General features: G+C 43.7%; 2 protein-coding genes across 2 annotated transcripts; one reads left to right on the top strand and one right to left on the bottom strand.

Annotated features, from left to right (window-relative positions):
- Positions 1-1968: 1968 nt before the first annotated feature.
- hao1 (hydroxyacid oxidase (glycolate oxidase) 1) lies at positions 1969-25473 on the top strand. The gene is made up of 8 exons (XM_086288104.1): positions 1969-2162; positions 2922-3073; positions 9860-10130; positions 10242-10414; positions 12223-12314; positions 15224-15382; positions 15486-15555; positions 23419-25473. Exons 1-8 carry the CDS (start codon positions 2032-2034, stop codon positions 23484-23486), a joined length of 1116 nt encoding a protein of 371 aa, XP_086144230.1. The 5' UTR covers positions 1969-2031; the 3' UTR covers positions 23487-25473.
- LOC147331823 (uncharacterized) lies at positions 16898-19528 on the bottom strand. Its single transcript, XM_086288103.1, has 2 exons — positions 19350-19528; positions 16898-19271 (listed from the first exon to the last, which is right to left on the bottom strand). Exon 2 carries the CDS (start codon positions 19014-19016, stop codon positions 17226-17228), a length of 1791 nt encoding a protein of 596 aa, XP_086144229.1. The 5' UTR covers positions 19017-19271; positions 19350-19528; the 3' UTR covers positions 16898-17225.

Below are 25473 nucleotides of genomic sequence, written 5' to 3'. Positions count from 1 at the left end.
GGTTAAAAAGGGCTGACATTACCTAAGGCAGTCAGCTAACTGCGAGAGAAAAGAAATGTTCCGCCCTACTCCCCTCTGCTCTTCTTCCCTTTTCTGGGTGAAAGTGGGAAGGTAGAGCGTACAGCCCAATCTGGTTGGGAGGTGTGGGAAGCCAGGTCGGGCGCCGCCCTTCCGGCTCTCCTCTCTGCTCTCTCTGATCGTGTCCCTTTTGTCGTACTCCTCTCTGTCACCTTTTCTATCCCTTTGAAGAAGTGAGGCTCCATAAATGCTAAAGAGGTAAGTATTATTTCTCAGTTGCAGTGAATAGATAGAAGAAAATAAACTGTAGAAAACTAGACAGAAGAAAGAAGAAGAGAAATAACATTTTAACATAAACCAGTGACACTCCAGGGCCTGATCAACCCTGGCAGGGCCTCCTTGGATGAGGGTGTCTAGTGATAATGGCCGAAACATCCGATGAATCCAAGGTCCACTACTGACGATGTGTCCCAAATTTAAAATGATAATCTAGATCAGATCTGTAATCCCTAAACCTAACCAAGGAAGAAAAATGGCAGATTAGCTTGGGTAAAAGACCGAAAGTTGAGGCACATAACGATGTGTGCTGCTGGCAAAGTTTCTGTGCTGCCTTTCCTCATAACAGCCATCCCTCAAGAGTCTCTCCATCTAAAGCAATGCATTATCAGGGACTGTAACATCTAGTCCTTTTTGTAACAACATAATGTTAGTGTTACAAACACATTCTTCTTCATGTCTGTTTACGTGGTTTTTAAGGATAAAGTGATTTTCAGTAGTACAAGCATCATTTAATCCCCAAAAGTTGATTCTGTTCATCTGCATGTAGCGTAAACCACAGCCAAATACGGCGAGTGTCCTCAGCGGCCAGAAGAGAGAAGGATGCCACACCATGGATGTGGACAAGTGGGTGAAGAATTTGTCTGACACACAGCTCACCCAAGCAGAGAAAAACATCCTTGCTAAAGGGTTGAATTTTGCTGTGACGCAGAGACAAATCTGATCGGAGCTGATCACAGCCACAGAAACTGCAATTCGAAACAGCAACAATATTGCAAAAGTGGAAGCAGAGCAATGCAAAGCCCCCAGCATCCAACATCAGCATGGAGGAGAGGAAGGCACTCACATCACTTGGTAATGACAGGCAAGGGTATGTGCACAGTTTTGCTAAACCAGAAAGACTATCAAGAGAAAATGTTGTCACTGCTCAGTGGTGAAAATACAAAAAGGGAGGCAGAAGAACAGCACATCAAGAAGGCCCTGAGTAAATGTAGTTGTCCCACCTGGACTTTTGCCAAAGCTGGGAAGACTCCTAAAGAAAGCTCCAGCCGATCCAGGAGAGAAGGACGACCGTTGCCTAAGAGAAAACCTGTAGTGATCCCGTACATGTCAGGAGTATCAGAACTGCTGCTTTCTAAACACTGAGTTTCTGTGGCTTTTAACCCCCAAAACACGCTAACCCTTATAAATCACTGGTTTGACACAAAGTATCCACAGAGTACCACCTCTCTGCTGTTTTTAATGAAAACATCATTGGGTTCAAAGTTCACAGAAGGCACATGAAGTTTCAAAGTTCGTAGGCAGTCAGCACTAGACATGGCAACACTCTAATCTGGCAACACACAGGCCCAGATGGTGTGGAATCCTCACAGCTGCAGTCTTATCTTGTGTAAACAGAGCAAAGCAGAAACTCCTCTGAGTTTAATTCATTTATGATTTATTTCTATAGGACAGAGTCACAACAACACTCGAGCCCAACAATAAAACAATCAAAGCACAGGAAGGACAAACTGGGCTTTAATAGGAAGAAACCTTCTGCTCAATCAGGCTCAGGGAGGCGTCGTGTCTGATGCCATCAATAAGGGCTGAAGAGAAACGTAAAGCACAGGAGTCAGGACGTGAAAGGCTCACAGCTTGTGAAACCTCTGGCAGGTTAATGATTAAACTAGTTCTGTTTATTGCAAATCACAGAGAGGCTGCAGTTTTCAGTTTTCTGGTAGTTCGAAGTGAAAAACAATGCAGCGTGTGTGTGTGTTGGACTTTGAGGAGGAAGCCAGGAAAACTCTTCCTAAAGCTGTGTATGACTACTACCGCTCAGGAGCTGATGAGCAAAAGACACTGGCTGACAATGTGGCTGCCTTCAACAGGTAAAACACAGACGTGTGAAGGTCACTGTCGTTGATGTGGTAATACAAAAATACTGAACTGAACATTCAGAGTAAGAATTTCTACAAACCGTGTTGGAGCCTGAATCCAAAGCTGAAATTACACACAGCAGCTGCTCTGGACTCTGATGCTTGTCTTTTTATCATTTTACATTATTTATGTGCTAAAAGGTACGTTTAATGTGTAATGAATTACACTATAGGGACATAAGTACCACACCTGTTTATCTTTGGATCCAGGTGTTTTCTGTGCCATTTCCACAGGTGTATAAAATCCAGGAGTTAGCCATGCAGGCTGCCTTTACAAACACACTACTGCAAACCTGCAGAGCTCCAAGCCTCCTGCGCTGGAAGCTTAATGGCTTTCAACAGCTGTGTAATATGTAATTCAGATAAATGTAACAGCCCAGTACTTTGTCTATATATATATATATTGATGTGCTTCTACCAAAGCTTTCAGTTGTAGAAATAACGTGTTTTTTTTTTTGTTTTTAAAAAAAAAAAAAAAAAAAAAAAAGGATGACAAAGGATGAACTGAAGCTCCGCCATCACGTGATGTCACATGCTGCTGTTTCTGATGTCACTTCCAAAAAAAAAAAGAAATAACGTGTTTTCTTTTCAGAATCAGTCTGTCTCCGTTTTTCAATGGACATCAGAGTGTGAATGAATCTTTGTAAGTAAAAAGAAGCTGCAGAAGTGTAACTGTAGAATGACCTCTTCCACTATTACACACGTGTGTAGGTGGTATCTGGTTCCTCGAGTGCTGAGGGACGTGTCTACAGTGGATCTGTCTGTCTCAGTGCTGGGGGAGAAGCTCAGCATGCCGCTCTGCATCGCTGCCACTGCAATGCAGAGGATGGCTCATCCTGAAGGAGAGACAGCCACAGCAAAAGGTTAACACACACTAAAGACACACGCACAAAACTGGGAACACAAAATGGAAAAAATGTAGCCTCGGTTTTCCAATCAGGTAAAATGAATGGATAAAATAACCCAGATCGTTTTATCACAGTACAGCTGTGCTATGTAGAGACAACATCAGCCAGAGTGTGCAGGTGTCTGTAAGTTATTACTTCTGCATCTGGTGCTACAGAAGAGGAGCAATCATAAAACAAGTGGCAATGTTTCTGTTGGCTCAACAAACAACAACAAACACACAAACTGTGCAATCTGCTGCACAGTGTGATGCTCGCTGAAGGTCCAGCCGCTGGATTACTCAGGAGGAGAAATGCGTGCAGGTATCTGCAGTCAGAGACAGAGAACGCTAAGAGAGGAAGATGAGAGGTAGTATTTCGTCATGGTTGGCTGTGTGGCAGGCAAGCAGAAGTGGTGGACCCAAAATCGACCCAAAATTCGGCTGCTGCTGGGCGACCTGGTGCCCGCGGGCACCGTGTTGGTGACCCCTGACTCAGACCATTATATTTGTTCGCAGATGTTGGCAGCTGTCAGCTAATAGTTTTCAGCTATTTTGAAACCAAAAAAGAAAAAACACATTTTATCCATAATAGCAATCGAACTGAAACAGAAAATGCAAAATGCTGTTTATGGTCTCCTCACAACAATGACAAGAAAAATAAACTGGGCCAATATGGCATGTTTGTTAATACAGAGACACACATGTTAATGTGATCTCTGGTCTCCCACTCAGAGACACAGGTCTCCCAGTGTCCAGCATTCAGACGGCTACGTGAGGACACTCTTCATGTGAGAGAAAATCTGCTCACACAGATATGTAGAGCCAAATACTGTCAATAAGGCCTCTGCAATGTTCTGAAGACAGTTAAACTTGTCAAGTAGTGATGTCCAGCAGGTGAACATGCAGCTCCATGAACACACACAGCTGTGGATTCCAGCTGCATCTGTAGTTCTGCAAACTTTGACCCCCACAGTGTCAAGCTTTTCAGTTCAATCAGCTGCATTTCGATGTCCTCTGTGTTCAGGCAGTTAATGCGAGACAAACCCAGCTCCTCATTAAAGCTTTCTGGTTTGATCAGAAAAGAAAACATTGGTCCATACACCTGAAAGTCCCAAAAACGCATTGTGAATTCTGTCTCAAGTCTACGGATGTATCCGTGTATTTCCGTGGTGATGATGCACTGAGAAGTGAGAAGGTGAGAAGTTCGGCCATCCGGGAGGGGCTCAGAGTAGAGCAGCTGCTGCTCCACATCGAAAGGAGCCAGCTGAGGTGGTTCGGGCATCTGACAAGGATGCCCCCTGGGCGCCTCCTGGGTGAGGTGTTCCAGGCATGTCCCACCGGGAGGAGGCCCCGGGGCAGACCCAGGACACGCTGGAGAGATTATATCTCTCGGCTGGCCTGGGAACGCCTTGGTGTTCCCCCGGATAAGCTGGAGGAGGTGGCTGGGGAGAGGGAGGTCTGGGCCTCTTTGCTTAGGCTGCTGCCCCCGCGACCCGGCCCCGGATAAAGCGGATGAAGATGGATGGATGGATGGATGATGCACTGAGCTGAAAGCTCCTGAAGCATTTGAAGTATCTGAATGTGGAAATTTCAACATTGACTGATAAAACTGCCAGCTAGCAACGTCCCTCTCACCGGTTAGCTAAGTTATTTTTAGCCAATTACAAGTTGAATAAGTTGGGGTTGTTAGCTAAGATACCGTCATTAAGAAGCGCCACAACTAATGTATTTATGCAAACTCAAGGAAAAGGCATAAAGCCTTTGAATGAAAACAAACGCTCTTGTGACAGTGATGTACAGTCTTGTTGGTATATGTATGATTTCTATACATTTTGCATCAGATAAAAACTTTGGTTGTAAGATAATTATTTATTAAAGCTAGACATTTTAAATGAGAATAAGAAAGAAAAGTATTTCTTTGTGCCCCTCTTACAAAGCTGTTACCAGCTGTCAGCTACTTAGAAAAGGATCCTGGTGTTATTTGTCTCTCAGAAACAGTTCATAACTTCCCTTCAACTCATTCATGTCACCTAAAAGGTAAACCTGTTTCTCCATCACCTGTTCAGCTCTGATGATTCAGTAAGGACATCTCCTGGTTTCATCTTCATGTTTCCCTCTCACCAGATATACAAATCGATATCATGACCAGCAGCTTTACAGCTGTGGCTCCAGCAAGCATCAGCTGATACTAGAAATTAATATTAAACACATTCTAACAACAGCCGATCAAGCTTAAACGTGTGTCAACTTGGACATCCGGTCAAACTGACGCATGCGTGCACTGCTTCTCGAGCCAATTTTGAACTAGTTTTGTCATAGTTTTCGGTGCTTTTGCTTGCTGTTAATTTCGAACCAGAACCAGTGAGTACCACATGATTACAAACCTCGGTGAACACTGCTTAATTTAAATCATCACAAGAGAAAAGGAAGAAAAGAAAGAAAGAATAAAAAAAAAGAGAAGAAGGAAAAAGGAAAAGGGAGGAGAAAAAGAAAAAAGACAAAAAAGAAAAAGAAAAGAAAAAAAGAAAGAAAGAAAGAAAGAAAAAGAAAAAAAAGTATCCTTTGTGTGGGAAATCCGCTTCATTAGGGTCATGACGCGGGCGAGATTGCGCTCCCGGGATGAGTCCGCTGGGTCCATGTACTGGTCGCGTCGTTCTGTCATGGTTGGCTGTGTGGCAGGCAAGCAGAAGTGGTGGACCCAAAATTGCAGGACTCTTGGAGATGGGAATAAACTGAAAATGCAGCTTTACTGCTGGAGGAATGATTCACGAAATAAAACTTACAAAAACAAAACTCCAACCCGAGGTGCTGGAGGACAGGACATTACAAACACACAGCAAGTTGAGGGTACGACGCGACACTGACACAGAGAAACACAGGGCTTAAATACACAGATGGCAGTAATCAAGGGATGAGAGACAGGAGGGGAACACACCTGGGAGAAATCACAGCTGACGAGACAGGGGAAACGTAATCTGAGCACACTCACATACGACAGAGACCTTCACAATAAAACAGGAAACTCAGACACATGGAACCAGACAAGACATTGAACTAAACAGACAGATTAACAAACAGACGGGGTGACACCATAGACAGACAGATACAGACGCAGACTCAGAGGCAGACCGAATATAACACGTAGAACTCGAACAATAATAATAATCATGATAATAAATTGGAAAATGCTAATAATAAACTTAAAGCGCTGGGTCACCGACCCAGGACCATGACAGTATTTGAAGGGAAGAACTGCACATTTAAAGATTTGATTAATGTCATAATGTTTCATCACAAATTGAATCTGTATATGGGGTATTTTCATAAATTATGTATTTTCATATTGTGAGACATCCTACAATTTGTTGCATCAAAGTACTGGGTAGTTTTGTGCTGTACTGAGGTGAATTCCTAGTAAAGCACTGTTAGGCTGTTCCTTATGGTCAGACTTATGTTACGCAGTAGGTTACTTAGCATTTAAGATGATAATACTTAGATTAACCCACTTAATTCAACCTTTATAACAACTGTATACAGTATAAGGATGGTAGTGGGCTATCCCCAGTGGATAAAGATGGTACAAACAGCATGCTGTAAAGGACAGCTTGTGAAATGTCTGCTTCTATCTTGTTGGATTCAGTTTTGTAAATCCACAATGGTCAGCTGGTCACACCCTGCACAGCCTGTCCTGGAGCTCACATTACACATCACTGCGAGTTGTGAGACACTGCACAGATCTCAGGCTCCCACTTTAACCCCTGACTGTTCTCATTGTTCTGTGGAAGCAAAGTCGCCCTCAAACAGACAACAGCTAAAAAGTTCTCATTCTCATAACAGATTCAAGCCGAGTGAAAACATTCAAATTAGAATTTCAATTCAAAGATTCTTTGCCTTCTCATCTTTTTATTTTACTGTTTTATTAGTCGATCACAGGGTTCAGTTATTTCCTCCGACATACTCCTACTGAGATACTTTGGGAAACTTTGGGAATCACCTTGTTGGTGCAAAAATATTGTTTTGTCTGTTACTGTGTTATCGTTGGCATTTGTCATAGATTTATTCTGTGACCATCTGCCAGTAAAATTGCTTAAACAAGCAAGTGAAAAGTCTTTGCCAGGTTTGATTCATCCTCTGAGTCAGGAGCCTTTTTTGTCAGTTTAGTTTTATTGGTAAATTTTCCTTTCCGGTTGTTCTGAATTTTTTGTTGCTGTTCTGGTTTATAAAGCGTCCATTTAGTCCTTTTTTCTTCGTGCTGAGCTTCCTTTGGTGTGTCACCTCTTCCATAATGTAGATTTCCTCTACAATCTGTGTCCACTGGTCCAGGGTAGGAGGATCTTCTTTTCCCTATCCCTTGGTGATAGCCTTTTTCCAGCATTAGTGATATTTTAACCAAATATCTGTATTTTAAGGTGCGATCGTGGCTCAGGAGTTGGTAGTTTGTCTTGTAATTGGAAGGTTGCCGGTTTGAGCCCCGGCTCGGACAGTCTCGGTCGTTGTGTCCTTGGGCAAGACACTTCACCTGTTGCCTACTGGTGATGGCCAGAGGGGCCGATGGCGCGATATGGCAGCCTGGCTTCTGTCAGTCTGCCCCAGGGCAGCTGTGGCTACAACTGTAGCTGCCTCCACCAGTGTGTGAATGTGAGAGTGGAATTGTTTTTTTTTTTTAACTTGAGTATGAACTCATACAAAAAGCAGCAAGATATTAAAAAAAACTGTTTTATTGATTAAAAAACACACTATATCGGATTCATATTGGTATCGGCAGATATCAAAATTTTTGATATCGGTATCGGACATAAAAAAGTGGTATCGTGCCATCTCTACTAACAACAGCTGATCAAGCTTAAACGTGCTGCTGTTGTTTAGCGCGACATCTGCTGGTTTCCTCTTTCTGGCGCAAAGTGGGCGATCAACAAACGAGAGAGCCGATCAGCTGATCATTGATCAGTTTCATGATTGAAGCAGTAACGGGAGAGGGAGGGGAGAGAATGAGAGAAGAAGAGGCAGCTGTGCAGCGTAAACACAGAATAACTCCAGCTTTGTCTTTTTCATCGTAGCTGAAGTCCGGAACAAACTGTTCCTTTTCACCTCAACACGAAACGTGTAATATTTTCTCTGAATACGAGACGATTCCGTTTTTTAGGAAACGGTTGGCAACTCTAATAATTAACCTTATAAACAAAATAAAGTTCAACATCAATAACATCATAGCACCCACCCAGCTGTACAGAAACTCTATCATGCTAGCTAGCACGCAGCACGAAAAAGTCAGCCTAACGAAAATAAACTCCACCTAAACTTGGTTCATATCTGACCCAGAGAGACTGCAGGTCATAACTTCTTACCTGAAGTTCAGTTCACCTGACACTCTCGGACCAGCGCCCGCCTCGGGTCTCTCCTCTTGCCTCCCTTTCCCTCCTCCACCTGCTGGCCTCCACCACTTGCTAATGTTACTGAATCTGTGGAAGCTCCGCGATAGCCACCACACGAAGTAATGAGTAACGAGCCTATCTAAATCCCAGTAACGACTAACGCGTTCCTGATTTTGGCATAATAACTAGTTACCGTGCTCGTTACCACAATAATAACGTAGTTACTGTAGCGCGTTACTTAATAACGCATTAGTCCCAACACTGGCCATTTCTCTGTCTGACAAAACTCTCACTCACTTTTTCTCTGTGTGACTCAAGAGTGCCCCCCACGGGAGGAACATGAATATTCCAGCACGCTGAAGACATGAACACAGCATCAGCACACAGAAAAACACTGTGTCCTGATTAAAAGTTAATTAACAGAACTAAGATAAAAAAGGTACATTCTTCCCTGCTGTGCCTCATGTGTGCTACATGTTCACGGTGGCTGTTTCGATTATTCGAAAGTTCTGTATTGAAGACAAATACTACCCCCGAAAAAGTAAGTACATTACTTACAAGATGGATTCATGTGATTGCTTTCAAAATCATAGGAACATGAAGGAATTACAGTTGTCAGAACATATATATCTATAAAATATGGCAATAGTTTTATCAAGGTCTTCTATAAGTTTGTTCTGATAATTATCTTGTTCTGTTCTCTAATCCTAAATAATTATAGTCTTTGCATGATTAATATATTATTCAGTGTTAAGTATCACTGTATAAACAGTGACACATCATTTAAAAAAAAAAAACCCAAAACCTGACATGAGGACATTTCCCTCGTGTCTCTCGGTCCATTGCTCCCTACTCATAGGTTAGTTTTCAAGTTTAATTTATTTTCATCTTTTCATTTTTTGTGTCAGCCTACTAAGCGGCTAGTCTTTGATTAAATTTACACTGCCTCAAAGCCTCTGCATTTGGGGCATCACAACCCTCACACTTCACACGTATGACATGCCCCTGTAGGAGTTTAGAGGTGTTTAGGAGTTTGTTCTTTACTGTGATTTTGTTGAGGCCATAGAAATCTATCTTTGCCTCTGTTCAACAAAGAAAAAACATCACCAATAGGAGAGGAAAGGGGCGGATTATACTGGAAGCAAGAGAGTGAGTGAAATATTTCTCCATAGCTTTTCATTTGGGTTCAGTTAAGTTGTAGAGACGACTAGTGGGCAAAAGGCAACTGGACAGATCTATGGAAAAATTATTAGGTAGGTGAGGAAGGGGAGAGGGCGAGATCTTTACTGAATACCTGAGTTGGGTTAGTTAAGTTAAAGTATTACCATAACCTCCTTTGAAACTTCTTTGGAAAAGACCATTGTCACCAGTAATATAACATTTCTTCACAGCATGCAAAGCAATGGGAACTGGGATGATGCTGAGTTCCTGGGCCACCTCAACAATAGAGGAAGTGATGTCAGCAATGACTACCTCACTGGGCAGTGGTGGTGTCCTCTGGCTGCAGCTCTACATCTATAAAGACAGGGAGCTCACGCTGTCGTTGGTGCGCCGGGCCGAGAAGGCGGGCTATAAAGCCATCTTTGTTACCGTGGATACACCATACCTAGGGAAGAGATTGGATGATGTGCGCAACCGCTTTAAGATGCCCCCACACCTGAGGTAGGGAAACAAAAAGAACAGTACAGGCTGTGTAATTACACCACGTTCCTTTGTAGCATCGAACTCTGAACTCTTCTTTCTCTCTGTGTCTTTGTGCATGTGTGATTCCAGCATGGCTAACTTCTCAACAGCCTCCCTGGCTTTCTCCGAGGGAGACTACGGCAATGACAGTGGCCTGGCTGTTTATGTTGCAAACGCCATAGACCCTTCTATCTGTTGGGATGACATCACGTGGCTGAAAAAACACACACGCCTCCCTGTGATTGTAAAAGGAGTATTAAATGGTAGATGGACACACACACACACACACACACACACACACACACACACACACACACACACACACACACACACACACACACACACACACACACACACACAGTTACAGATCATAGTGTGAGGAAAGAGAATCATGACAGTCTCACCATCTCACTCATATATCCACCATATTACCAAAACTGTTCACTCACCCATCCAGGTGTTCCAGTCACTTCCATGGCCACATGGAATCAGGTACCTGGAGGCAGCTTCTACAAACATTTGTGAAAGAATGGGTCGCTCTCAGCTCAGTTTCCATGGCCAAGCAGCTGCATCTAAGTCTTACATGAGCAAGTGCAAAGTGCAGTGTTGTGGGGCACTCCGCCACTAGACTGTCGAACAGTGCAGACATGTCCTCTGAAGTGACGCGTCATGCTTGTCCGTCTGGCAATTCCATGGACAAGTCTGGATGTGGTCAGGAGACTTGTCTGACTACACTGTGCCGACGTAAGATTCTGGTGTGGGGTTCTTTTTCAGGAGCTGGCTCAGCCCTTTAGTTACAGTGAAGGGAACTCATGCTTCAGTATACCTAGAACATACCTAGAACTATGTGGGAACAGTGTGGGGATGGCCTCTTTGTGTTCCAACATGTCTGTGCACCAACGCACAAGATTAAGTGAGTGTGGTGTGGAAGAACTTGGCTGGCAGGCACAGAGTCCTGATGACACACAACTCTATATTTTATCATCAACTCAGGACCATAGCTCCTACCCTCGTTTATAGAAAATAAAACGGTTTTTAGGTCTTACGGGTCTTAGCAAAAGATCTCCTACAGCTTATTCAGATGCAGGGGGCTGAATCAACCAGGTTCAAAAATGTTGAGAACATTGGTCCTGTTTTCAAATCTATACATTAGCATCTGATGTCACAATGGATGTATTTTAAAACTCTTCTACTAGTTTAAAAAGAACTAAATGGACTTGGACTGAATCAGCGTAATACTAAAGCATCCATTGTAACTTACACTATGTACTGAACTCGCAGTAACAGACCTTCAAAATATCCCCAATCAAGAAAAAAACAAAGAAAAATCATTTAGTCTTTTTTTTGTCATCAACTGTGGAACAAACTTTCTGAAAACCTGAAATCATCGAGTTTTACTTCGTTTAAATCAGGCCTCAAAACGTTTTATTATTGGAAGTAGCCTATTAATGAACCACATCTGCAAACTGATTTGATTCCATTTAATTTCTAGTGGGTGGTCCCTCATGTTCACCTTTTTGTGGTCTAAAAGTTAGATGTCAGAGAGCAGACTAAGAGTTGGCTACAGAGGACTGGATCTTCTCTTAATAAACTGTTTTGACATTACTTTTACCAAAGTTGTTGCAGAAATAACCTCTAATCTCTAATAAATATATATTACTGCAGATCTGCAAACACAGAAAACAACTCTTCCGATTAGAAGCAAAAAAGAAACAAGACTTTTCCATTTCTCTGATTAGTTTTGTACGGTTTATATCATGACCTGTATACATGTATCTTTATACTCCTTTCTATCCCTCTGAGTTGGCTTGTCTGGATAGTTGTATACAAATAAATTTGACTTAAGATGCTTTTCAAGTAGACTTTAAAGCATCCAGTGCTGCACACATCAGTGGTTATATTTTGGCAGTATTAGGAAAATGAAAGTCGCAGACATTTGGTGAGGTACATACACACTGGTTCCTCACAGGTGTACTAGGAAAACAATGCTATCAAGAGTAACTGTATTCAAATACAGAATATGCTCATCACACAGAAACCCTGAGGTTATTTCTCTGATTTTGTGTGTCAGGTGAGGATGCTGCCAAGGCTGTGAACTGTGGTGTCAGTGGCATCCTGGTGTCCAATCACGGAGCTCGGCAACTGGACGGGGTTTCTGCCACGGTCTGTGTGTGTGTGTGTGCATTTGAATTTTTCTGTTTTTGGGTGGATTGCAATTGAACTCTGACAAATACAAGTTTTCATTAAGCAGCCCTAAATGTTTGATCTTATAATAATAATAATAATAATAATATTAAAAATGTATAACCTGAATCTGTTTTTATACTCGGTGCGTCCATCCAGTAAAAGTGTCTTCACAGATGCATGAGGTGACCTGAAATGATTGTTTTGGATAAAACTGGGGCTCCCGAAGAAGGACCTGACTGCTGAACCCAGGATTGTCTTAAATATGTTTAAATATGAAATCTTATCTACTTTTCTTAAGACTCTCATTTCCTACTCTGCGTGCAGTGTTACGGTGACCGTTTTGAGTTTGAGTTCATGTTTCCTTTTGGTTTTGGAAGTGATTTATCTTTGAGGGCTTTGGTTGTAGTTATCATTTTGTGACTCTCTTGTGGCCTTGCATATAAAATTCAGAACTGCAGGAAACCATTCCATCCTTTCCACCGGAGGTAGTCTTTAATAAAACCACACTCTGTGGGCACAAGCGTGGTTGGAGTTTGGTTCCAGACTATGGAGATAAAGGATTGTCAATCTCATCTTAATATCGCTTTGCATAGAGACTGCCTCGTGACAAGGACAGGCACAGAACAGAGGAGACATGTCCTCTAAAGTGGTGCAGCTTGGTTAGGTTTGGCTTGATTCTGCTGTGGTCTGTAGTAATAATACAAACAACTAAACAATCAGTACAGCAAGCAAGCGACATATATTCTATACACAAACATAAGATTACAGAACAGGACTGTATTCAGCAATCAAATGTATCAGTAACGTAAACAATGACCTCACAGGAGGGTTAAAACTAGCATAAATTAGCTTAGTAGCATGAATGGTGCCTTAGCATAAGATTAGTGTATACACAAGTGAACAAATACATGTGCTAATATTTAATCTACATGACATCATCAGAACTCACCTTCTGGCATTCACACAGAGCAGTTAACCAAGGAAATACAGCTATCCAGTAAAAAGGGCAAAAGAAAAAGATGTGTGCTATCAGCAGCCGTAATGGGAGAAAGTAGACATTATAAACATTCACCACATGGCATCAAACACAGGTCGTGCATTGAAGGAGCTCCAGTATAGAGATGGCTTTCACAGACTATCAGTGGATGAAACATAATACTATAGAGAAATAACCAACATGTAAACGGTGTGCTTTCTAACACCTCAGATGATGACAAGCCTTGTCTCTTTATGGGAGACAGCACCCCACATCATCACACCTTTTCCACCAAAACATGTTGCCCTCAGTATTGCATTCAACAAGTCTTCTCCACACTTCTACCCACCCACGTCCACCTGCCATAGGCAGAATCTGGACTCATCGCTGAAATATGGGCCTGACGATGAAGGGCAGTCATGGCAGGACTCCTGGCAGAGACCAGACATTGGCTGTGTGCAGTTTGTTCTGGATTGTCTGGGTAGAGAGCAGTCAACCATATTGTCCTGAAAACCTTGACTGCAAATCTGTTGAAGGTTGCTTATGTTTCCTAAGTGCTGACAGGGAGAGGAAATGTTATTCTTGTGGTGTCGTCATCTTGGGACGCCCACTTCATGGCCTGTGTCTGACATCCCCTGTTATATGCAACTTGGCCTTCAATTTGAAGATGGTACTAGGGCACTCCAAATAATGCTGTAATTTGGGGTTTTTGGTTGTTTTAGGAACAGCAGCTTGAAAATGCCCTCTGGCACAGGCCCTATCCAGATCAGTCAAACTTAGCATGATGGGAGCAGACACCAACTGACTGCTGACATGCTCACTCAGGCACCAACCAGACTCTTAATTGTCAGCACTTGGGATACCAGCAGCTCAAAACAAGTCAAGTCACTTAAGTCAAGTGGCTTGTCATTTCAGCCATGTGCAGTGGTACAGTATACAGTGAAGCGAGACAACGTTCCTCAAAGACCGCGGTGCTACATATAACAGGCAATCAACACAGGAATACATAAAGTGCAAGTGTGCAAAAATTGCAACAGAAACAAAACAAAGACAGTGCAACACCAGACAGAACAGAACAATGCAGGCAAATGCAACAATGGGCTGTGCAAAAAGTAATTTGATGTACGAAGGGGTGTATGAGAGGACGTAAGTCCTCTGCTCAACCCATCGATGTATTTTCTTTAAGAATGTGGCAACATTTAAGGGCAAATGAATCTTACTGTTGGAAAGACTGTTTATTGCCAGGAAACGTGGTTGCAATGAATAATCAACCAAACACAGATTTCCTTACTATTTGTTAAAGTTCATTTAGTTTGTAATTTGTGTCGTGTACTTTTGGTTTTCGTCTGGATTGGAGTCAATTTGTCTTTTATTCTATTTGATATCTGGTTTAATGTTTGTGAAGTTGTTGCTTTAGATCATAGGTGTCAAACTCTGGCCCCCAGGCCAAATTTGGCCCGCAGCCTAATTAACATTTGGCCCGCGAAGCCAAAACAAGTTACTATTAGAGCTGTAGATTCATTCTTATATCTGGAGGAATAAATATATTTCAATAAATATTAACGTTAGCCCACGACTTTGTTCCAGTTTTGAATTTTGGCCCACTGTTTGGTTGAGTTTGACACCCCTGCTTTAGATTAATTCTTTGTTTAGTTTAGAAGTCTTTATTTTTCTTTTCAAGTTTTATTGAATTCTTGTCGGAGTTTTCAGTATTTGCTAACTTTAGTTCCTGTAGACATTTAGTTTACTTTTTAGGTCAACACTAGTGTTATTTCTTGACGTGTGCTTGAACAAAATGTTAAACATCTATACCAAATTCATTTGGAACATTGATACATTAGAATTTGAGGATATGATTTGAGTTAATAATTGTCATTGTAGTTGATCACTGTGTGTTTTGTGTGTGTAGCTAGATGCCTTGGAGGAGGTGGTGAGGGCAGTGCAGGGTCGATGTGAAGTCTACATGGATGGAGGAGTGAGACGCGGGACAGACGTCCTAAAGGCCTTAGCTCTGGGAGCAAAGGCTGTTTTCATTGGTCGACCTGTGCTGTGGGGCCTTGCCTGTCAGGTGAAGCACTTCAGTAGCTTTTTTCCACCATCACATTTTTTGGGCTCCAAAATAAAGATGGTTATTTATAAAAACATCATCTTGATTTTCTATGTCTGCCCAGGGGGAACAAGGAGTTATTGAGCTTCTGGAGCTTCTGAAAGATGAACTGCGACTGGCTATGGCCCTGTCAGGTAACAAAAACACAGGAAATGTACTTTGCAGAAAAGTCACCTATAAACTATTTTTACAAACCCGTTGAATATAAACACAAATGTGGACAAAAAAAACACATTGTGTATGTTAAAGTGAAGACTAGGGTTAAGGTTTGGTTTCAGAAAGCAGCAATTTATCTTAATTTGTTAAAAAGGAATTATATTGTATGTTATTTAGTAGGGGTGCAACGATACTCGTATCGATATTGAACCGTTCGATACAGTGCTTTCGGTTCGGTACGCATATGTATCGAACAATACAAAATTTTTAATTTATTTTATCAACTTTCCTTCTGACTATGCTGTCTGCGTTGAGCGCTCAGTGGATCTGCGCTCGACAGTGCAGCCTAGGCGGAGTAGTCGAACGCAGATTCACTGAGCGCAGGGCAAGCTAGCAGACAGAAGTTAAGCTCTCCTTGCAACATGGACCTCCCCCATCCTCATTCAGATCTGGCGTTTGGAATTATTTTGGTTTTCATGTGACGTATGACCCTGAAGGTAAGCGCGTCATGGACTAAAGTAAAACAGTATGTCGGATGTGCCATGCAATGCTCAATTACATGGGTGGGAGCTAGTGTGTTAGCGCAGTTAGCTCGTTAACGTGTTAGCCGTCCAGCCCCACGCACGGGGCGATCCGCGGTAGCTCGTTAACGGAGATTCGCTGTGTTGTGGCGTTAACGTCATTTCAGATTAACGCTGACAGCACTAGTGGGAACACAACGAATATGACTGCACATTTACTCCGACAGCATCCTAGTGCAAAGACAAGTGGAAGCAGACAAAAACAACAAGCACCATGCTACAAACTTTACCCGAGTCATTTAGACAGCCGTTAGCACAGGATTCTCCTTATGGGGACCTGATATGTTTAATATGCTGCTGAGAATATAGCCCAGAAGAAGCGTATAGTATAGCTTTTATTTTGGAAAGAGACATTTCTCTGTAATAAACTCTCTTTTCCAAAGATGAGTGATTCCTCAATCAGATACAGGGCTCGCAATATCGCTAGCCCGACGTCCCAGGGCTAGCGATTTTTCCAGTCGGGCTACCAAAATCTATCTTTGCCCTGCCCGTCGGGCTATTGTAGGAAGGAAAAATATATGTCAATGCTTTTGCATTCTTTCAGAAATGTAGCTGGGTAATTATGTCATTGGCATCGGTGAGCCACTGTCAATATGTGACATATTGAAATCGCGTTTGAATTTGGGCTTGTTTTTTGCTTTCACTTTGCAATCGTGCGAACTGTGTATAGAGAGCGACAGCACTGATTGGTGAGTGGTGATAATTTGTGCACCAATTCCTCTGACACTCTGACCACTCCGCTAAACAGCCACCACAAAGCAACAAAAGAAAAACACAGTTCAACAGTTCAATCCCCCGGTCCAGTGGCAGCAAACACAGTTCTGGCGGCCGACCTGTAGGACGGCAAAACAAGCGGGACCCGCTGCGGGTTAGGCAGTGGCGGCAAAAAAGTTCAGGTGGCCTACCTCTAACCCCTTGATGGAAACGCAGGAGCTCCGGCGGGCGGCCATGGGTCCGGCAGCCGCGGTGGAACGGTTCTGGTGGCCTGCCACGGGTCCGGTGGCGGCGGCGTTGCTCCTCCGGCGGCCTGCCACGGGTCCGGTGGCGGCGGCATTGTAGCTCCCGCCTCAGCACAACCCATGATTCTCGATGTACCGGCCGGGCTGCAGGACGTGGCGGCCGGGCTGCAGGACGTGGCGGCCGGGCTGCTGGACGTGGCGGCCGGGCTCCAGCTCTGGCTCAGCGGATCCCTCCGGACCTCCGAGCTCCTCCGGTGGCAGCGCGGGCTCACCAGGCTCGCTGAGCTCCTCTGCTGGCAACGCCGGTCCCTCCGGCTCGTTGAGGTCCGCCAGCAGCAGTGCGGGCTTCTCAGTGGGTGGCTCGCTGAGCTGCTCCAGCTCACAGTGCTCCTCCGGCATTAGCTCGCTGGGCTCCCCCGGCTCACAGTGCTCCTCCGGCATTAGCTCGCTGGGCTCCCCCGGCTCACTGTGCTCCTCCGGCTCGCCGAGCTCCTCCGGCTCGCCGAGCTCCTCCGGCTCGCTGAGCTCTACAGCTGGCGACGCGGGCTCCCCTCGCTCGCTGAGCTCCTCCGGCTCGCTGAGCTCCTCCGGCTCGCTGAGCTCCTCCGGCTCGCTGAGTTCCACAGCTGGCGACGCGGGCTCCCCTCGCTCGCTGAGCTCCTCCGGCTCGCTGAGCTCCTCCGGCTCGCTGAGTTCCACAGCTGGCGACGCGGGCTCCCCTCGCTCGCTGAGCTCCTTCGGCATGCTGAGCTCCTCCAGCATAAGCTCGCTGAGCTCCTCCGGCTCACAGTGCTCCTCCGGCATTAGCTCGCTGAGCTCCTCCGACACGCTGAGCTCCTCCGGCCCGCTGTGCTCCTCCGGCTCGCTGTGCTCCTCCGGCTCGCTGAGCTCCTCCGGCTCGCTGAGCTCCTCCGGCTCGCTGAGCTCCTGCTCGAGCATGCTGAGCTCCTCCGGCTCGCTGAGCTCCTGCTCGAGCATGCTGAGCTCCTCCCGCTCGCTGAGCTCCTGCTCGAGCATGCTGAGCTCCTCCCGCTCGCTGAGCCCCTGCTCGGGCATGCTGAGCTCCCGCTCGCCGAGCCGCTGCTCCCGCTCTCCGGGCTCCGGCTCGCAGGGCTGCACGGCTGGCCGTGCGGGCACCTCCCGCTCCCTGAGCTCCTGCTCCGCTTCGCTGAGCAGCTCCTCCCGCTCTCCGGGCTCCTGCTCCGGCTCGCAGGGCTCAACAGCTGGCCGTGCGGGCACCTCTGGCTGCGCTTCAGCCACAGATGGATGATCCGGAGGCGAAGATGGTGATGCGGTGTCCGCAGGTGGGGAAGGTGAAGGTAGAGCCGGTGAAGAAGATGGCCGAGGGGTGACTGCATGCGGATGGGATGATGACGGCGCTACAACCGCAGATGGTGAAGCCGCCAGTGGCGTGGAGACTGCTGAATGAGGCCACGCTAGTTGTACTGTTGGCCGGCTTGCAGCAGCGTCAGCGGTGTCACCATCCACTGAAAACAAAAAAGCAGATGGGGTGAGAAATGAAAAAGTGTCCTTATTACTCACCACAGCCGGTTCTTGAGATGTCCGGGAGGGCGGCTGCGGTGAGGAACGCCGGCGGCGCGAACGCCGTTTCCGGGTAGACGTCGGGGCCGGCGTATCAGGCTGAAGAACCTCAGGCTGGCCGAGTGGGGGGGCAGCCTGGATCGGAGAGTGGAGGTGAAGGGTGTTGAGCAGGAAATCCGCCACAATCGGAAAAAGATTGTCCAACACCCAGGGAAAACAAGTCAGTGTTTCCTGCAACCGCTTCTCCACAGCACAACGTAAACCCTCCGCGTGCGCTTCCAGCCACAGTTCACATAGACGATTTACTTTGTCTGTCACCTCCCTCCTGAACCTCTCCGAAAAGTCCGCTGGGTCCATCTGGCAGGATCGTTCTGTCACGGTCTGGAGGGCAGACCGTGGGGGATGTAGGAGAAAGGACCCAAAACGCAGACTTAATGGAATGAACAGTGGGTTTATTTACAGTGAGGTAATTGTACACCACACATTAAATCTCCAAAAGTGCTCCCTCGACTCCCGTGACGTGTCTTCTCCCAAGTGCTGGTATCCCGTGCTCTCTGCCCCTGTGCCTTCACACACCCCGTGTGTCTTGCAGTCCTGTGTTCCGCTGTCCTCCTGGGGAAAAACACAGACACAGCCGTTATGGCACCAACTCCGGCAGGCATACACTTTAACAACACTAGAGACACTGACATGGAGTCTAACTCAACGATCCTGCACCGGAGGAAGCTCCATCGCTCTGTTAAGTAGCTCCCCCGACGATCCTGATCAGAAGCAGGTGTGTGGTAAGCTAGGCGTGACCAGCAGCTGGCAGGGCCACACCCATCAGGCCTGCAGGTGGCTGTCCTTCATCCTCCAGCCTCACACACACACACACACACACACACACACACACACACACAAGCATGGAACACAAGAGCACAGTGCAGCAAACATACATCCAATACACTAATAACAATAAAGGTCCACACTGTTCACGAACCCCGAGTCCCCGGCACCGGGTCCGTGACATTATCAATTGTTAGCTTACTATGCAAACATGACAAGTGAAATCTCCCGCAGCTTAAACATGTGAGAGGTTGATCTGCAGAGAATCGCTGAGCTTATGTGAGTGCGTGTGTAAAAGCAGCAGGATATATATTTTAGTTCTGCTGAGCCAAATAAGACAGGTCAGGGTGAAGAAGTGACAGCCAAAGAAAAGCTTACCACAAAACGGAGAAGTTATGACAAATCAGACTATAAGGCAAAAAGAAAGTGCAGCTTTATGGTTTCATGGACAAAAGAATTTCTGTGGCTGCAATATGACGAGCTAAATAACCAGGGCTGCACATAAGTGGTCCGCAGGTGCGCATTCGCTGTCAAAATAAAAAACACACACAAGATAAGAAGTTGCAACGCGTGTTTGCGTACATAAGATTTTCTGGAGGAGGACAGACATTTGTTTAGAACTCTTAAAGATGTCGAAGAAGCTCCTTTAAGCAATTACTGTGATGTTCCTCCACCTCCAAACAAATGTCAGGAGTCCGAACCACAAAAGAAGCACGTATTCTCGGAAAAGTGGTTGCAGGAGGTGAGCTGGCTTCAAACAAATGATGAACGCACAGAGATGTGGTGCAGAATGTGCCGTGAAAATCCCACTCTAGGACAAAAACAGTGCTTTTTATATGGACGCAAACGCGCGTTTGCGTCCATATAAATCCATATTAAATTTAAAACTGTACTTTTGAGTTAAAATATATATTCATAATTTTAATAAATGACAAATTAAAAAGGCATGAACATTTTTTTTGTATCGAAAAAATATCGAACCGTGACACCAAAGTATCGAACCGAACCGTGAATTTTGTGTATCGTTGCACCCCTATTATTTAGTTTATGTGAACCATATACTTATTCACGGCCACTTCATTAGGTATACCTGTTCAACTGCTTGATAATGCAACATCGATGAAATACCTTGCTGATGTCAGAGGAGAATCGCCAGACTGCTTAAAGCTCACAGGAAGTATATTAGCTATATTAAGAAAAATAACCACCCGTTACAACCAAGGTATCCAGAAGAGCATCTATCAAGCACATTGGGTTGCAACAGCAAAAGAACATACCAGTATCACTCCAGTAGCTAAGAACAGGGTTCACCATGTGAACTGTAGAAGATTGTGAGCAATGTTGCCTGGTCCGATGCCAGTATTCCTCAAGCTCGAGTCCACTACCACAGGCTTATGAGTTTGAGATTTCTGCAGAGTATGTTAGCTTTTCATAGGACTGCACTCATCTGGACAGAAACCTCTGATGTTGTGCTTGGAATCTGCTGAGGTTAAAGCTCCTAATGCTCCTATTACCACTTGGATTGCTTTGGACTGTACACACCTGCTCCAGTTCTGCCTTCTGTTCCCAGTATGCTCCTCCTATCTGCTGTCCACTGGGATTACTACAACTGATCTTCTGCTTCTTGTTAACCCCCATTATATCTGGATGGCTGACCAGCAGTTGCTTGTTTGTCTAGAGCTGTCTAGAACTACGGGAAGTTGTAACATCGCATCAAGAAATAAAGGATGTAATTAGAGCTTTTTCCACTACCGTTGAGACAAAAAGGCAGTTAGTGTTAAGATACTAAGGGCATAAAATGAATGAGTAGTGACTCCAATCTTGAACTAATCTCCTGGAATGTAAGAGGCCTTAGGAAATTTATCAAACTAAAAGAAGTTATGAAAAGACTCAAACAGTATCACTCAAAAGTAGTCTTTATCCAAGAAACACACTTACTTGTGAGTAAAATTACTAAGGACAACATGGCCAAGTCAGGTGTTTTCTAGCACACATCTCATCACATGCTAGGCGAGTAGCAATACTTATTTAAAACAAAACCAAATCTTAGACCCCACAGGGAGATTCATCATAATACAAAGCTCACTGATGAACCTGACTTTAGTTAATCTGTATGGTCCCCAGTCTTTACAACACTTTGTTTCTTTATATTGCAGCTCTTTGTGGTGATAGATTTACACTCTTCTCATCTGGAAAGCAGACGGGTTATCCAATAATTCATGTCCGAACTAAAGATATACGGAGACTAGAAAACCCAACAATGAGAAAATACTTTTGTCATTCAACCAGACACAATAGCTGGAGTCCTATAGGTTACTTCCTTAATTAGAACTCTCTTGTCCCCAGAATTAACAGTTGTTCATATAAAAAAGTTCTCCTATCTGACTACTCCATTAATCAGATGTTACTTTTAGTTGTAGCCCATCTGGCACATAAAACCAAGCCTTTGGTATGGCGCATAAAATCATTAGTGAATGAGAGGACAATAAATGAACTGCAGATAAAAACATTACAGTCTGGTCTAAAGCGCTTAGACAGAAATCAGTGAGTGAACATTCAAATGCCACAGAGACGTTAAACACAGGAAAAACACCCAGCACAGATGGAATCCCTTTAGACCTTTAAAAAATATTTAAAGTGTTATATGTTACTGGAAAGTTACACTTCAAAAGAACCAGTGTGTACATGCCAAGGCTGGACCCTCGCCCCTCATATCTCTGACAACAGAATAAGCAAATTAAGTTGACAGTGGACATTGTCCAAATGAAAGTGTTGAACTCCCCAGGTGCTCATTTGGCAACACCTCTGGCTATAAATATTTCCTTTTTTTAATATTTCGAAGTTGCCAAAGACAGCCTTACCTATCTGTTGTTAAAATGACTCTAAAAACAGATGAATTGTGCAAACTACATGCCAACAATGAACTGTTGTGGAATCAATCATTAGATGTTCTATGCTGCCAATGTCTATGACTAAATGCATAAACAAGGATGCAAGGATAAAAACAATCTTCAATAAACGGATTTAAAAGAAAGGACAGCCCAGATTAGGCCCATCTTTACTATATCTCCCGTATGACAGACTGAGGAGGCCTGTGTATGCCAAATCTCAAACGCTCCTGCTGGGTTGCTCAGGTCTCTGCTGCCTCCTGCTGGTTTTCACCCACAATATCCCAAAACAGTAGCATGGAGTTCCAGGTGAAGACTCTCAGAGGCTCTGTCTCTACGCCATGGATAAGATATTTGTCGACCTTCAGCCAAGTTCTAACATGAATATAAAGCTCTGATTGTTCTGATTGTAGAGCTCTGTGATCAGCATGTGTTGATGATGCAGCTCAAATAGATCTTTTTTTATTAAGAAGCTTTAACATTTGTTTTATTATGTGGATCTGCTTAGCTAGTTTTACATTACATGTGCCTTTTTACTGCAATTGTTTTATATTAATTTCATTCATATGTATTGATGTTTTTTTTTTTCATTTCAGGATTTTGACACCATGTAATTTTCTAAACTGAAGAATCCACAAAAAACATAATGAAGTATTAAGTGGAACATTCCCACTGCCCAGTCCTTAAATACTTTAAAGCTCGGAGACTTTCTCTCAGTCAGCCTCAGAATATGACTTTGATTAGGGTTTTTTTCTGCTGGGAATGAGAGATGTAAGAAGGAATATGAAAACAAACTGATTAGAAATGTATAATTAACAGAACTAAAACATTAAAGTCAAAGACTGTGATATGTTGTTAAAAGTGGAGAAATTATTCTAGAATATTTGGTTCCTCCAATCTTGAAAACACAAGATGAAGTAAGCTATTTTATTGTATCAATATATTTAACCTGATTGAGTCTTGTTACATTTACATCAGTTCAGATTTCAGACTTTGTCATCACTGGAGACTATTTGACAAACATGGTTTTGTGTGTTTGTGTCCAGGTTGTCGTTCAGTTTCTGAAGTAAGCAGGTCCCTGGTCAGGAGAATGGACTTCACCTCGAGGATGTGAGAGAACTGAAGAATACACGAATCATTTTTTTTATGAATCACTAAATGAATTCTTGATGTCAAAACAAAGTGCTGTTTCCTGTTAAAAGGTAATGTTTTTAAAGTGGTGCTTTTGACTAGAGCATGTAAAAACTGATACAAAATACAGGGCCGTAAATCTTTGGACATACAGTCTCCCATAAGACAAGCCCTGGAGCTGATTGTGAGTAATGAACTTGTATTTAGCATCTTTTAACTGAAACGCTCAATATTGAGATTAAATCTAACTGTGAATTGTTAATATAAATATGTTGTTTAATTGAGAAAAACACATTCGAATCACATCACATCTAGCCCCGTCAAAAACACTTAAGGATGAAGTTGTTTCGTTAGCAAAGTCGAAAATCAAGAGTTTTTATTTAGGTTTGACTTCAGATTTTCAATTTTATATCAGTTTTAATTAGTTTTTACCAATTGTTTGCTAGCTTAGTTCAGTTTTTATTTTTTTGAACATCCTTAGTTTCAGTTTAGTTTTGATTAGTTTCAGTTATAGTTTTAGTTGTGTTTGCAATAATTAAGTGCAACAAAATCCCAGTTTCATCATATCAGTCATGCTCTTCTGCTCATCCTTGGGTATGTTGCGATTCCAGCTACCATACTGCACCCTGGACAGGTCGCCAGTCTGTCGCAGGGCTAACACGCAGAGACAGACAACTCACATTCCCACCTAAGGGGAACCTATGGGTTCTTTAAAAAAATAAAAAATGAGGGCAGATGAACAACCATTGATAGCAGGCAACTGTAAAAGATATATCTTGGCCCCAATAAGACTATTAACTCTTACAGCACCGGGTGCATTGCTAAACTTTTTGAAGGCAACTGACTCACACAGTTGTGTAGATATCCCAGTCTCAATAAACATATTCACCAACGCTTCCTCTCGTTTGTGACAATATTTAAAATATGTCATATTCCGTAACACACCAGCTGATTTGTTAAAATGGGGAAACGAAGGAAAACAGAACTCCGTGAGCAGCACTTTGTGGAAACTGCATTTGCTTTTAAGCTACATCGGTGTTTGATATCAAATACTAAGCAGACTGTACAGGCTGACCAGGGCGACCAGACCCCAACAAACTAGCACAGAGTTTGTGTGGCGCAACAGTCAGACACATTATATTTAAATGAAACGTTTCCAAATCAAGTAATAATAATAATAATAACAGGAAGCTGAATTTTGTTCCCTATATGATTTCATGTATTAGTCATTATATACTCACACACACACACACACACACACACACACACACACACACACACACACACACACACACACACACACACACACACACACACACACACACACACACACACCGCATTGAAATGGGAAAAAAATTATCTACTTCCCACCATGTTGACTTGTGACTTTCTGGTAACTCGTAACTTTCAGCATAGCACTGGACTGCCGAACCGTTGCTTGACTGCAATGTTGCATTAGTTAAAAGCCAGCCATGTCCTGCAGAGCCAGTCAAAATGTGGAACATTGTCTCAAGATGTTGGAAAGGACGACAAGTAATAAAAATGCCAAGTTATTACCTTATTAATAAACTCCTATAGAGAGGTTGTTTCTCTTTTTTAAAATTACTACAGTATTTGAATGCAATCAGAGCTACCGCGTCACACTTTTTTTTCATGAACAGTTCACGAAACAGTGGGGGCGCGCATGACAGTTTTGGCTGACGTGTTACGTAGCGAGGAATTTTGACCTGACAGCTTTGCACGTTGAAATGGTCTTTACGAACACTGACTGCAATAACAGGGTTGAACGTCCAATCACGTGTAGTTTACAGAGTGTTTTCAGAGGTATACTTACTTTTTTCAGCCTTTATCTCTCTGATTTTCTCTTTCATTCGTCTGCCGTTTTTCTTTTGTTACAGGGTGTAAGTCCTCTTCCAGTTTGATCTGTGGGTGTTTTGAGATATTTTGAGACAATAAATAACATTAACCTC

The sequence above is a fragment of the Aulonocara sp. 'chitande type north' Nkhata Bay genome, linkage group LG4, assembly GCF_057382095.1.
Source record: "Aulonocara sp. 'chitande type north' Nkhata Bay isolate Kocher_YH1m ecotype deep benthic linkage group LG4, A_spYH_male_GT1.1, whole genome shotgun sequence".
NCBI classification, from domain to species: domain Eukaryota; kingdom Metazoa; phylum Chordata; class Actinopteri; order Cichliformes; family Cichlidae; genus Aulonocara; species Aulonocara sp. 'chitande type north' Nkhata Bay.
Note: the sequence above shows the minus strand (reverse complement) of the source record. Positions and strands in the feature narration are given on the sequence as shown.

What these genes read in the sequence shown, in the direction of transcription:
- hao1 (XM_086288104.1), top strand. Translation starts at nt 2,032, where the DNA reads ATGCAGCGTGTGTGTGTGTTGGACTTTGAGGAGGAAGCCAGGAAAACT. An exon ending in TGTAAAAGGAGTATTAAATG is followed by an intron (nt 10,415 to 12,222) that starts GTAGATGGACAC and finishes TTTGTGTGTCAG; the next exon opens with GTGAGGATGCTGCCAAGGCT. An exon ending in TGTGGGGCCTTGCCTGTCAG is followed by an intron (nt 15,383 to 15,485) that starts GTGAAGCACTTC and finishes ATGTCTGCCCAG; the next exon opens with GGGGAACAAGGAGTTATTGA.
- LOC147331823 (XM_086288103.1), bottom strand. Translation starts at nt 19,016, where the DNA reads ATGGACCCAGCGGACTTTTCGGAGAGGTTCAGGAGGGAGGTGACAGAC.